At 44.1% G+C, this 13,365-nt stretch overlaps 1 protein-coding gene across 1 annotated transcript in view; it reads left to right on the top strand.

Annotated features, from left to right (window-relative positions):
- The first annotated feature begins 242 nt into the window (after positions 1 to 242).
- The window catches only part of LOC125090880 (ectonucleotide pyrophosphatase/phosphodiesterase family member 7-like), a 29,810-nt gene continuing 16,687 nt past the window's right edge, over positions 243 to 13,365 (top strand). Inside the window, exon 1 of the mRNA XM_047714082.1 lies at positions 243 to 527. Coding sequence (XP_047570038.1) covers positions 260 to 527 — 268 coding nt within the window. The 5' untranslated portion in view covers positions 243 to 259. The remainder of the gene's footprint in view (positions 528 to 13,365) is intronic.

The following is a 13,365-nucleotide window of genomic DNA, read 5'->3' as shown; positions in this document are numbered from 1 at the left end:
TGGTGAAATATGCACAACATAAAATTTACCATTTTTACCATTTTACAGTGTACAGTTCAGGGGTATTAAACGCATTCACAATGTTGTGCAGCCATCACCACCACCCATTTCCAGAACTTTTCATCACGTAAAACATGACATCTTGTTACACTCCAGGTGTTTTAACCCACAACAGAGCTCAGGCACAATTATCAATTTGGACTTTGTTCAACCACAGATAAAAAAGGGAGAAAATGGGAGCATGCCCATAAACTCTGTGATGTGTGGTGCTCGCGGCATGACAGGGCTTGGGGTCCTCACACTGCTGCTATCTGTCCTGCTGGCCTGGGCCAGCTGCCACCCTGTCCCCGGGAGGAAGAACTTCAACAAGCTGCTGCTGATCTCCTTCGATGGCTTCCGCTGGAACTATGACCAGGATGTGGACACCCCCAACATGGACCGTCTGGCCCTGGAGGGCGTGAAGGCCAAGTACCTCACGCCACCCTTTGTGACAATGACCTCCCCATCCCACTTCACCACCATCTCTGGTAAGTTTCAATCTGTAGCCAGTCCACCAATGCTGGTGGAAGCCCCAGTATCTGTCATTCCCTGAAACAGAGCCCAATCTCAGTCAGCCCTTGGGAGACTGAGGCAATTCATGCAACTGGAAGAAGCACTAGCTTAGAATATTATGATTTCTAAAACCCTGCTGGCTACAGGGCACCAGCCTGCAGAGAGAATCAGGACCATAGCTGCAACCTCTCCAGCCCCAATTCCCTGCTCCCCAGGCCCACCCACCCTCCATCCACGGTGGCTAATGTTCCTTCCCAAAACTAAATCATTAAAAGAACTTTATAAAAATAATAAAAAAATTAACTTTAGAGAACTAGATTAGATTAGATGACTCCCTGGCTTATTACTGAGGAGTTGGAGCAACACCAGTGTTCTATGGGCCTTTTCTGGGGATTTTTTTGTTTGTTTTTGTTTGTTTTTTTTTTTTTAAGATTTTATTTATTTATTTATTTATTTATTTATTTATTTATTTGACAGACAGAGATCACAAGTAGGCAGAGAGGCAGAGACAGAGAGAGGGAGAAGCAGGCTCCCCGTTGAGCAGAGAGCCCGTCGTGGGGCTCCATCCCAGGACCCTGGGATCATGACCTGAGCTGAAGGCAGAGGCTTCAACCCACTGAACCACCCACGCATCCCTTTGTTTTTGTTTTTAAAGATTGTATTTCTTTATTTGAGAGAGAGAGGGAAAGCATGCGTGGGGTGGAGGGGCAGAGAGAAAGGGAGAAGCAGACTCCCTGTTCAGCAGGGAGCCTGACATGGGACTTGATCTTAGGACCCCAGGATCATGACCTGAGCTAAAGGTAGACACAACCAACTGAGCCACCCAGGTTCCCCATCAATGTGATCTTTGAAGAGAATTCAAAATTATCTTTCTGTGGCTCAGAAAGTCCCATGACCTGGCCCCTGACCCACTCTCCTTTGGCCGCTCTCATCTCTCTTCCCTTCACTCGGTTCTCTCCAGATCACAAAGGTAATTTGCTTCTATCTCCACCCAGCCCCCAACTGCCTCAGGGCCTCTGGCCTCACCAGTCTCCACAGATCACCTGGAGCATGTAGTCCAAATGGGGGAGATAGACATTAGACAAGAAGATACACTAACAGATCTCATTGCAACTAGGAGAGGCATTGAGAAGGAAGAGGAGAGTTTCTTCAGAAGACAACAAGGGAAACTGACTTGAAATTGGAGGCAGGAAAATGCTGAGAAGGAACAGTTGAACTGAGAACTGAAAGAGACCTCAGGAGACAAAGAGAAAGGAAAAGTATTCAAGGCAGAGGGAAGGGTATGTTCAAGGTCTCTGTGAGAGGAAGGATCGTGGTCATTCCAGAATCCCAGTTGCCAAAATGCAATGGATTTCACTAAAGTAAGAATAAGAATAGTTTCTGTTCCTCCAACATGGGCCTGAAGCTGGGCATGTGCTAGGTGCTTTGGCTTCTGTATCTCCAGTACAAAAGTACTGCAAAGCAAGTGTTGTCCCCATTCCACAGATGAGAAAACTAAAGCTCAGGCTGAAAAACTCATCAGTCACTTAGCCAAGAAGTGGGCAAGAGAGAAGCCAGGTCTGGAACGAGTGTGTCCCTAGCCACCCAGAACTAAGTTCTGCCCAGCTATGAGCCTGGGATCCACATGGATACTACCTCTCATGGGGTAGGGAATGGTGCCTGGCAGCGTGAGCCTCACCCCTACCCAGAGAACCACTCCCTTGGGGTCCACAGCATCTCCAGTGAGCCTCTGAAATGAGACAAAACTGCTGGTATGTTTTTCAGAAGAGGGTTTTATCACTTCCATCAGACTCTCAAAGGGGCCCTTGAATCAGAAACTTAAAAAATAAAGCTGAACAACCACTCAGAGGGATATTTGCTGAGAGAGATTTTCCTATATGTAAACTCTTTGAGAGGCAAGTCATTTGGGAACTATTAGTGCCAGGAAACAGGAACTAAATAGCCCTTTTCTGGAGAAAGTGAGTGCTACTTCCCAGTGGCATTAACTTCATCATACTTAAAAGATCTCCCATGGGCAGATTCTGGGTCCCTGAACACTGAGAATATGATGGGCACAAAATATTATAAGGCATGCCCACCTTTTATTTATTCCCAAAAGGTTTTCAATGAGAAGATATAAACAGTAGGAGCAAATTTTAAAAATTATAAAATCACTATAGCTCCTCTCCTACACTCATTGCCAGTGGGGAATGGAAATGGGTACAGTTGCAATGCAGGGTAATTTGGCAACAACTAATACAATCAGGAACATACAAATTTTCTTTTTTTTTTTTTTAAGATTTTATTTATTTATTTGACAGACAGAGATCACAAGTAGGCAGAGAGGCAGGCAGAGAGAGAGGAAGGGAAGCAGGCTCCCTGCCGAGCAGAGAGCCCGATGCGGGACTCGATCCCAGGACCCTGAGATCATGACCTGAGCCGAAGGCAGCGGCTTAACCCACTGAGCCACCCAGACGCCCCTACAAATTTTCTTATTTGGCAATTTCACTTGTAGGGCTTTATCCTACAGATATATATCTGCTGGGTAGAAAACTAAGTACAGTGTACATACGAAGTTATTCATTGCATTGGCATTCGTAACCACAGCAAAAAATAGAAACAAGCTAACTAGCCACCCATAAGCGAATGGCTAAATAAAATACCAGACATCCATGGAATGGCAAAATCGGTTACCTTTAAAAGGGAAAATGAGGTAGTTCTTTGTGCCCTGATAGGAAGCCATCTCCAAAATGGATTATGTGACAAAAGCCGGAGGCAAAGAATGTGTGTGTTTATATGTGCTCATATAATATAAATGCATACATATGTGCATACAATTACTTATAGATGTATAGACCTCTGGATAAATAAACAAGAAACTGGATATACTGGTTCCTCCAGGAAGGGCAGGGCGTGGGAAACTTTGAACTGTAACCCCTGTGTACTTTTTAGATCTTGGACCATGTGAAATGTATTACCTACAAATAACAAAATGCCATACACCAAACAACCTTTTTAATTCGCCCACTGTGGAAAGAACATGTTCTTTTGAACCCTCAATTTATAAGCAGACTTGCCATTTATTGAGCAGGTGAACATTCACTCTGCTTCAACTTTAGAAAAGGTTTTTCAACGCCAGCACTATTGACATTTGGGACCAGATTTTTCTCTCGTGGGGTAGGGGGAGTATCATGTGCACTGTGGAATGCCAAGCTCATCCCTGGCCTTGTAAACCCACTAGATAGATGCCAGGAGCACCCCCTCTTCCCAATGTGACAACCAGAAATGTCTCCAGACATCGCCCAATGTCTGCTCAGGGAGCAAACTGGCCTCCAGCTGAAAACCCCTGCCTTGAATGGTGGAACCTAATACCTGGGTTATGAAAATGCCAAGCAGGTACCATCATCATCAAATCCTTCAATTCTTATAATCGTGATTTGAAGTCAGGACAGTTACACTCTTTACAGGTGAGATATCTGGGTTCAAAGACATACAAATCTTTTCTGGGACAGAGGTAAGATTCTTACCAAACTCTGGATGGTTACAGACACTGATTTCTCAATCCCTGCCCTCCAGCATGACTATGACCCACCAGTGTCTTTGATTCTAATTATGTAATCATTCCAAACCCCTCTGAATATTGCCCATCCTCATAGCTTCTAGGAAAACAAGTATATATCTTGAGTATGTTGTTAATGAAACAAGAGGCCACCCCAGGCCCCAATAAAATCCCCAGCATTTGTCTTCAGGAGCTGGGCTCAAACAGATCTTTGTATGACTCCAGTGTGGGAAAGAATCATCCATAATAGAAAAAAATAATGGATAAAATTCATGCTGCCAGCACCCAAAGACCTCATCAGATTCCGTGGTATAGGCCCGACACAAAATATGATAAAGGGGGCTCTCTCAGCTCAACAACTAATTAATTGGTATTCTTGCGAACACCTCCAGGCAGCTTAACAGGAAAGAGAGGTGATGAGGAGGAACCTGTCACACGGCTTCACGTCTCAGCTGCAATACGACACACAGCTCCAGCACAGACTCAGGTCCGAGAAGCCATGTGGCCACTCCTCTGAGCTTCCTAGACAGAGATCAAGGGGCAAGGGCCAGGTGGTCTCAGGCAAGGATCAAGGCCAAGAAAAGCCACGTCCCAGGCACAGGGACCCATGAGCAAGCCTCCCTAAGACAACTGACTTAGCTGCCCAGGGTCAGGACTGTGGACCTCCTACAGCATCTGCTGCCTTCATCTGGCAGCCAGACCTCCTCATGGCTGGGTGCTGTCAGGTGTGTGGGTATCTCAGCCCCCCACCCCACAGCCAAGGTCACATGGCCCTCATCAGTTTTCCCTGATGCTGGTAAAGAAAGTCTTCCTGGAGAGTTTTTTTAAAGGGTTTCCAACATATTCATTCCTTCATTCAACAATTATTATTTGAGCATCCCCTTTGGGACCCCTTTGGGACTGTAAGCTGGTACAGTGGCCAACTACACTTAAGTGTTTCCAAGGTCTTGCCACTTAACAGGGCTTGGCCCACGACACAGGCTCATGTCCCCTATGTTCCCAGATCCAACAGATCCCACGGATCTTTTGGTGGGGGGTGCTTCCTTTTCTCTGTCGCTCTGCCAGGGAGAAAGATGAAGAGCCCTTTCTTGTGGATCCTTCTGCCTTTTTGTTTCCTTTCTCTGACAGTTCAGGGAATCTGACAGGCAAATGTGTTCTCACTCAGCTGTGTCCCCCCAAAAACTTTTTCTGCACCCCAGCTCCTCTATGGGACAGAGCTTAGGAGAAATACCCACAGTCCATGCTTTCTTCCATGGCATTCTCTCCTTTAAGCAGAGAGGACAAAAGTCCTCAGCAAAAAACTGAGGGAGGGAGGATTTCTTAAGTGTCCTACCTTATCAACTCTCCATGTGGGACAATCTGCATCCTTACAAAGAATGTGCATTTTTCCTCCAATGATCAGCCCTCGCAGCACCACCTGCAAGAGGTGGAAGTGGGGCACCTATCTAGGATCAAAGCTCCCAAGTGCAAAGCAAGCCCTGGCTCTGGGGGAAACATTTTCCCTCCAGCTCCCCAACACTGGGCACTGGGCAGGCCTGCATGTTAATCAACTTCGCTCCCTCCCCCAAGAAATGAGTCATTATAAGATAAGATAAGATGTTTTTTTCTTCCCATCTGGCTTCATCACCCCCAACACACACACACACACACACACACACACACACACACACACAGGGGCTTGGCCACAGCTCCTGGAAGTTTCTTGAAATAGAATGACGTATTAGTTTTCCATGGTTGCAGAACCAATTACCACAAATGTAACGGCTTAGAACAACACCCATGTATTATCCCTCAGTTTCCTCAGCCTGATGGGGCTTTTGATGAGGGTGTGCAGTCCAGCAGTCCAGTACTCAGTCCCAACAAATCACACCTTCACCTGTGGGGTGGTTCATAGGGCATGGGCTCCTTGTGGATTCAGTAACCACACGTGCAAACAGCCACCTCCCAGCACGCCCCCCCACTCTCCCTGAACTGTCCCAATTCCCTTCAGATCTCACCAAAATGAAAAGCCATTCTCTGAGGGTTAGCGGCTCGTTCTGCTAGTTTAAATCACCAGATTCCTTCTCCCTCTCCAGAAGCCTGTACTTACTGCTCCATCACTGGTAATGACAGTGAACATTTCTGCAATCTCAGTTTTTATTGCAAAGTGATTGAGGACCAGTGAGAATAACTTATGCTGCTGAAACTAAGGAAATCCCACCAAGCAAGTGGTGGGTGGATAGGAAGTCTTATGGTGGCAGCATATATTTTTCTCCCCCAAGGAACCTACTGACAGTAAGAAACTATCACCACCATGATTCAGACAAAGGCTATGGAAAATGTAAGCTGTGATATTATAATCTGACAATCTTAAATCTAGTCAAATAGATATAGATCAGAGGTGAAAAGGGGACTCTGGTAATTGGAGGGTGGTTCAGAATAATAAAAGTGAGATCCTCTCTGCTCAACATTTTCTCCTTTCTTGAAAGGGTACTCAGTGATAGGATCATTTTCCCTACCGGGCAGAAATTAAGTCTCTCCTAATTCCAGAACCCCACTAGGGCAACCCCAAAACCAGAGCCATCATTGTGTAACTCTATAGACTATGTACAGCACAATTCTAGGGAAGTTATTTTCATGAATGCTATGTGGGTAGTATCCCCTAGAGGTGCACAAGGCACAATTTACACAAATGATAAGTTGCTTACATTCTATCCCAAAATCAATTTGTAAGAGGTAAAAATTCCTCATAGATGTTAAAACCCATCATGAATCCGTGACTCTCCTTCCACCTGAAACAGGAGCAAAGAAAGCATGGCCAAATGTACTTAGATGATCTTTAAGACCAGGGTTGGGTTCTCAAAGTCTCACCACTGACATTTTGGGCCAAATCATTCTTTGTCTTATGGGGGCTGTCCTATGCTTTATAGAGTGTTTAGCAGCATTCTTGGCCTCTGCTCACTAGATGCCAGCAGCATCCCTTCCTCAGTTGTGACAACCAAGTGTCTCCAGACATAGCCACATGTTCCTTGGGGGGCAAAATCACCCCCCTAGTTGAGAAACCGTGGACTAGATGTATAATATACAAATCACATGTTGTAATCAGAGAGCCGAAAGTCACCCACGTGACTCTAACCAGTAAAAAACACAGAGTTTGAAAGAGGTAAAAGAGATAGGTAAAGGAAATTAAATTCCTGCCGCTGGTAACAATACAAGCCCAGTAGATGTTGGAAACCTAGTTAGAAGACGCTATAAACCTTAATCAGCTCCCATCCTGCTTCCCCAGAAATAACTCTCCACTGAAAAATTCCTATAAGTCCCAAAACAGTTCCCCCCAAAACACAGATGAACAAAGCAAAGAAACTCACAGATGGAGACAGAAAAGATGTGCTTCCAACATCAGTCATTTCCACAAGAAGGGAAAAATGGAAATAATTGAAAAAAAAGCAAGGCTGGAAAACTAGGATTATTTCCTAACTTGTCATGATGCTAATTTCCAACACGTAGAATGTAGATGTAGATGTTTCAGGACTATGGATTACAAAGGAGAAAGTGTCAGCCCAAACACCACAGCAACTGAGAAAAAAATCGTGACTGCTCCAAATCCCAAGGCCTTAAGTAAGAGAAGTTGGAAGCACTTGAAACTGACAGCATGGGTATATTAGTTTCCCATTGCTGCTGTAACAAAAGTACAATAATCTGGGTGGCTTAAAACAACAGAAAGTCTAGAGGCTAGAAGGCCAAAATCAAGGTATCAGTGGGCCATGCTCCCTCCACAGGTTCTAGGGGAGAATCTTTCCTTGCCTCTTCGGCCTCTGGTAGCTGCCAGCATTCCGATTTGTGGCTGCACCATTCCAGTATCTGCCTCCATGGTCACACTGCTTCCTCCTTTTCTCTCTGTGTCCTCTCCTCTTCTGTCTCTTATAAAGGGGTTTAGAGCCAACATGGATAATCTCTTCATGTAATGATTTTCAGGATGATCTCTTCATGTCAAGATCCTTAACTACATCCATGAAGACCTAGTTTCCAAATAAAGCAACATTCACAGGTTCTGGGAATAAGAATATGGACATATAATTTGGTGGGGGGGGGGGGTAATCATTCAGTCCACTATAGTGGTAAGAGGAGAAAATGAAGTGAGGAAAAAAATGCAGGGGACAGATTCCATTTCCGTGACAGTGGTCAGTAAGGCAGGACAAGGGTAGAACTGTGTGTTAAAAGAGTTCCCAGGTGGAACTTAAGCACTGCCCGCGGATTCCAGCTACTCAAAGAGATAAAGTTTCTGTTTTTGACAGCAGATTAAAGGAAGAGGTGGAGAGTATGAAAGCCCACTCTCTGTTGGCCTAGTTCTTACAGAATCATGCCTCTGCCTTAGGGCCATTCTCAAGTCTTGTTCAAGGATAAAATGATTTATGGATAGCCATAATTAAAAAGCAATGTCAAAAAGAAGCAACAACAGCATTTTTTATTTGCACTTACACATGAGCAAGAGCAGTTTAGTAAAATGGGCATATGCTAGGGTTTAATATTCTCTGTCCAAACAAGGGCTGCCATCATGAGTGCTAGTGTTGGAGACAAGCCAATTCTACAGCAGGAATTGATAAGGTTTTAAATTTTGATTGGCTCACCTGTCCTCATTTCAAGTATTTTTGTTATCAATGGCTGGCACTCTGGGTGTGTAAACTTGAGTAAGTGTGGTTTTGAGCATCAGTGGGGGCTGTTTCCCATTAGTGTCTTGGCTGTAGTTCTCAATGGGCTTGTCAGCTCAAGAATGAAACATTGGGTTGATTTAAGGTGGTTGGTTGACTTGATTTGGCAACTGTTCTTCCTCACTGATTTCATACTAGCTGGTTAACAGCTATTTTCTTCTTTGGTTTTGGGAATGTGAAATTAATGAATCACAAATCAGAAGGAAAATGAAGATATGCTTATAGTTTATACGGTAGATTAATTTAAAGGAATTAGTGAATAACACATAGCAGTTCCTCAAATTATTGTTAAATAAATAGATGCATTAAAGTATATCTACACCCAAGTGGACAACCTGTAAATATACACTGTTACATCTGAAAATTAGGAACAGAGCAAATGTTTGGAAGAGAGGGGGAGGAATGCCCTTATTAAGTTATTAAGTTATGGCATGGTTTCTTTTAATCCTGATAAAATATCTTTTTTCCCAAAAATGACTTCAGACTAAATCAGGTTCTATCTTCTACTTTCTCAGATCATACCTGAACTGGGGCAGAGGTAAGAGGAAGTTTGTTCAATTAAATTCAACAAACATTTGTTGAATGTCTAATAAGCGTTAAATCCCTATGCTTTGTGCCAGGGAGATACCAGAATAAATGAGCCATAACCTTACTCTTAGGAAGCTTGTAAACTAATGGAAAAAACATATTTGTAGGCAATCATCTGAAATTCAAGAGGAAATGAGATGGATGCTAAGTGGAAAGTATAAGCAGGATGGAATGGCATGAATACCATGTGTGCCCAATTCCAATGACACTCCCTGACAGCCCACATCAATGCTGCACAGGCACCCATTTCTCATATGATCTGAATGCCCATGAAGGTTTGCATCTAGACAGGTCTAATCTAGGTCTACAGTCTAAGTCAGGTCAGTCCTGACCTTAGGATAAGGGAATAAAAGGAGTGGTTTTCATCTATCACAAGCCAAGGAATAGCCCAGAACAGTGACAAAAACTGAAAACTTTGCAAGTTCTAGAGCAGGGCTTCTGGGCCAAGAATCCAGGACTGAGATGATGAGAAAAAGCAAGTCATTCACCATCTCAGCCATTTTTTTCATCATCATAATCAAAAAAAGGAAAGACCTTCAGCAGTCTTACTGGGTAGATGCCAAACCCTATTTTTAGTTCAAACTTTGGAACTATCTCTCAAGCCATCTAACAATGGCCAAACTGGTCATTTGTCTACAACAACATAATTGAACAATATTGTTCACTTATTTCCAAGTGCATATCACGGGAGAAGTTTAGGTCATTAACAAAAAGAACTAAGCAATCTCAGGCTACATAATCCTTTCAGCGGCATAACTGACAATGGATACAACTGGGGCAGGGAATTATAAAACAACCTCTATCTACTTCTACCCAAGCAGTGAACTGCTTAGTTTTAATAGTTAAAAATCATGGCAGATACAGGTAACACAGTCGAATCCATGTATAACTTTGACTTCCCAAAATTTAACTACTGATAGCCTACCATTGACCAGAAGGCTTATCGATAACATGGACGATTAACACATATTTTATGTATTATATTCTATATTCTTACAATAAATTAAGCTAGACGAAAGAAAATGTTATTAAGAAAATCATAAGTAGGGGCGCCTGGGTGGCTCAGTGGGTTAAAGCCTCTGCTGTCGGCTCAGGTCATGATCCCAGGGTCCTGGGATCGAGCCCCACATCGGGCTCTCTGCTCAGCGGGGAGCCTGCTTCCTCCTCTCTCTCTGCCTGCTTCTCTGTCAAATAAATAAATAAAATCTTTAAAAAAATAAAAAAAGAAAGAAAATCATAAGTAAGAGAAAATACACTAACAGTACTGTAGTGTATTTATCAAAAACAATCTGTTGTATAAGTGCACCCACACAATTCAAGCCCATGTTGTTCAAGGTTGGACTACATTTGCACTTGCCTTCTATGAGGCTCCAGTGTCACCTCCTCTGTGAAGCCTTCCCTGATTCCCTTCTTTTCTGTGTTCTCACTGCACTTTATTCAGCATTGGAGCACTCATCACCAGCTATGTCAGGGAATAACAGCCATAAAACACAGAAATCCTTTCACACTAGCTCAAGGGAAAGGACTGCCCTGTAAGGCTCTACCAGGCAAAGTCAAGTAAGGGAACCAAACGAGAGACAATGGCAAATGGAGTTAGAGTTACGGAGTTAGAGAAACCAGACCTTATGTTTCTGGCTCTCAGAAGCCCAGTGTCCTTCCAGTCAGCCCCAGGAACTCCCCTTTCTCTGTTTCACTCACTCACCACCAGCTTTCTCTTTCTGTTCATGGCCCATCATGGTAGGCTTCTCAGAGCCCACCACCAGATGACTAGTCACTTCAGCTCTTGGTTTAAGTCTTGAGAGAGAGAACTGGGTTTCTCACCAACCAACTGAATGTGGGGAGGAGATGCCACATGGTACAAATATGGTGCCTAGACCTGCCTCTCAGCAAGGCCTACAAGTAGGGGAATCCTAAGAGAAGGTGCCTGCTAGCATTGCAGGTACTCGAGAACATGCTCTCTCTTTTTTTAACTCTCTCTCCCCTCTCCCCTAGGCTGTAAATGCCCTGGGACATCAAGGATAATACTTGGCTCAAACGTTTGAGAAAGAGGATTTGGATCCAACACTAGACTTGATGGTTTCCTAAATTCACCCTGCAAGTATTTGGGAAATAAATAAATGTCAGTCTCTGAGAATCAAGAAAAGGGAGTCAAATCTAGCTGGGTTGGTTCCCACACCTGAAAGGCTCAGTTGGGTGAATTTACCCACACTTTGCCATAAATGGCATGGTGTGTGAGTAGGCATTGTACCCTGATTAAAGCATAATTAACAAGCAGTAGGAATCACGTTCTCTAGGAGAGCTTATCCTACTTTTTTAACTTCCACATCGCAGACATTGAAATGACATGGATGACAGACTCAGAATGGATAATGCCGGAAAGGACCTTGGAAATCATTAACTCTCTCATTTTACAGGGAGAAAACTAAGTCCCAGGGAGAGAGCAAGTGCTTACAAGAGCCAAAACCAAACCTGGATGTCCCACTTCTGAGAGCAGTCCCCCTTCTGTAGCACTGTACTGTAGTAAGGACTATGTCATCTGACCCAAGTGAAACCAGTTCCTTTGCAGTTACTGGAACCCCAGGCATGGTCAACAGTGTTGCCTTCACGCAGCTTTCCAGCCTGGTAACTGATTGTCTTCAGAGTTGAAAATGCAGTTTTAGTAAAACTGATTGCCACTCCCTGCAGCTGTTCATTTCTTAGCTTTTCCCCTCTTCTGTCTTATTATTCTACCCACATTCTAGAATTGGTCCTTAACCAGGATAAACAGCTAGAGCAACAGGAAGATGGAACCAAAGGGGCAGTGGAAATTTCTGCTGGGTCATTAGTGGTCCCCAGCTGCTGGCTGGATTTAGAACATGCCTTTAAGTGTCAGGGTGAAAATAACCCAAACACTATGGAGACAGTTTCCTTTGTGCAATTACTGGGACTAACCATGCCACAGAATAGAAGGGTCATGCTCCCTGAACTCATTTTAGGTTAGGTATTTGAAACCTGGGTAACATCTCTTTGAGTAGAAAATGGATTCTGTGATTGGTTTCCAAGCTAGTCTACTTGACTGATATTATAACTGACATCTGGATCCCAGAACCTGGAAGCCAGAATCATTAAGGTCCAGGAGGGGGGAGTTTCTGTGTCCATGGCATCCTCTGCTTCCTCCAATCCCCCCTCCAAATCCTCCTAGTGGCTTTGCTTCCCCAAGATACTGGAGTACTCCAGGTTTTGACAGCTGCCTCTCCCCACTTTGGTCCCTCAGGCGAACTACTGTCAACCCAGATTTTGGAGTAATGGGCAATCTGCTAGACCTAACCCACATGTATGTGTGAATGACTAACAGTTCCTAAAACGATAGTTCTGACATGTCAGTAGGGTATGTCAGGGGCACTAGAACCACCTGGAGAGCTTATGAAATGTAGGCTCCCAGACCTCAGTCAAGAGGTGTGAATTCAGCAAGGGCTAGAGTGGAGACCAGGGAATTTGTGAGGGTTTGTTTGGTTGCTTTTTGTTTTGTTTTGTTTTTGAGAGAGAGAGGGAGAGGGAGACCGAGTGCAGGCGCGAACAGAGGGGAAGGGCAGGGGGAGAAGCAGACTCTCTGCTGAGCAAGGAGCCCCACTCGACTTAGGGCTCAATCCTAGGACTCAGATCATGATCTGAGCTGAAGGCAGACACCTAACCAACTGAGCCACTCAGGTTCCCCAGGAATTTGTGTTTTTTAGCAAGCAGTTCAGTTGATTCTAACGTTGGTGATATAAAATACCATGGATAAACACTAGAAAAGGGGAAGTGCCAGGTGTTTGTAAATTCCAGGGTGATTTGCTCTTTACTAGGCAGGAAGAGTCACAAAGAACAGAATCCAGGATTTGCAGGCAAAAAAACAAAACAAAACCAAGGCAAAAGCAAGCTACGCCTAGGTGAATTGTCTCTGTGCTTCCATTTTACCTACTATGATATGGCATGGATCAGCCACGAGAAAGCTCCCACACTATAACAAGGAAATATGCC

Source organism: Lutra lutra, chromosome 18 (genome assembly GCF_902655055.1).
Source record: "Lutra lutra chromosome 18, mLutLut1.2, whole genome shotgun sequence".
NCBI classification, from domain to species: Eukaryota; Metazoa; Chordata; class Mammalia; order Carnivora; family Mustelidae; genus Lutra; species Lutra lutra.
Note: the sequence above shows the minus strand (reverse complement) of the source record. Positions and strands in the feature narration are given on the sequence as shown.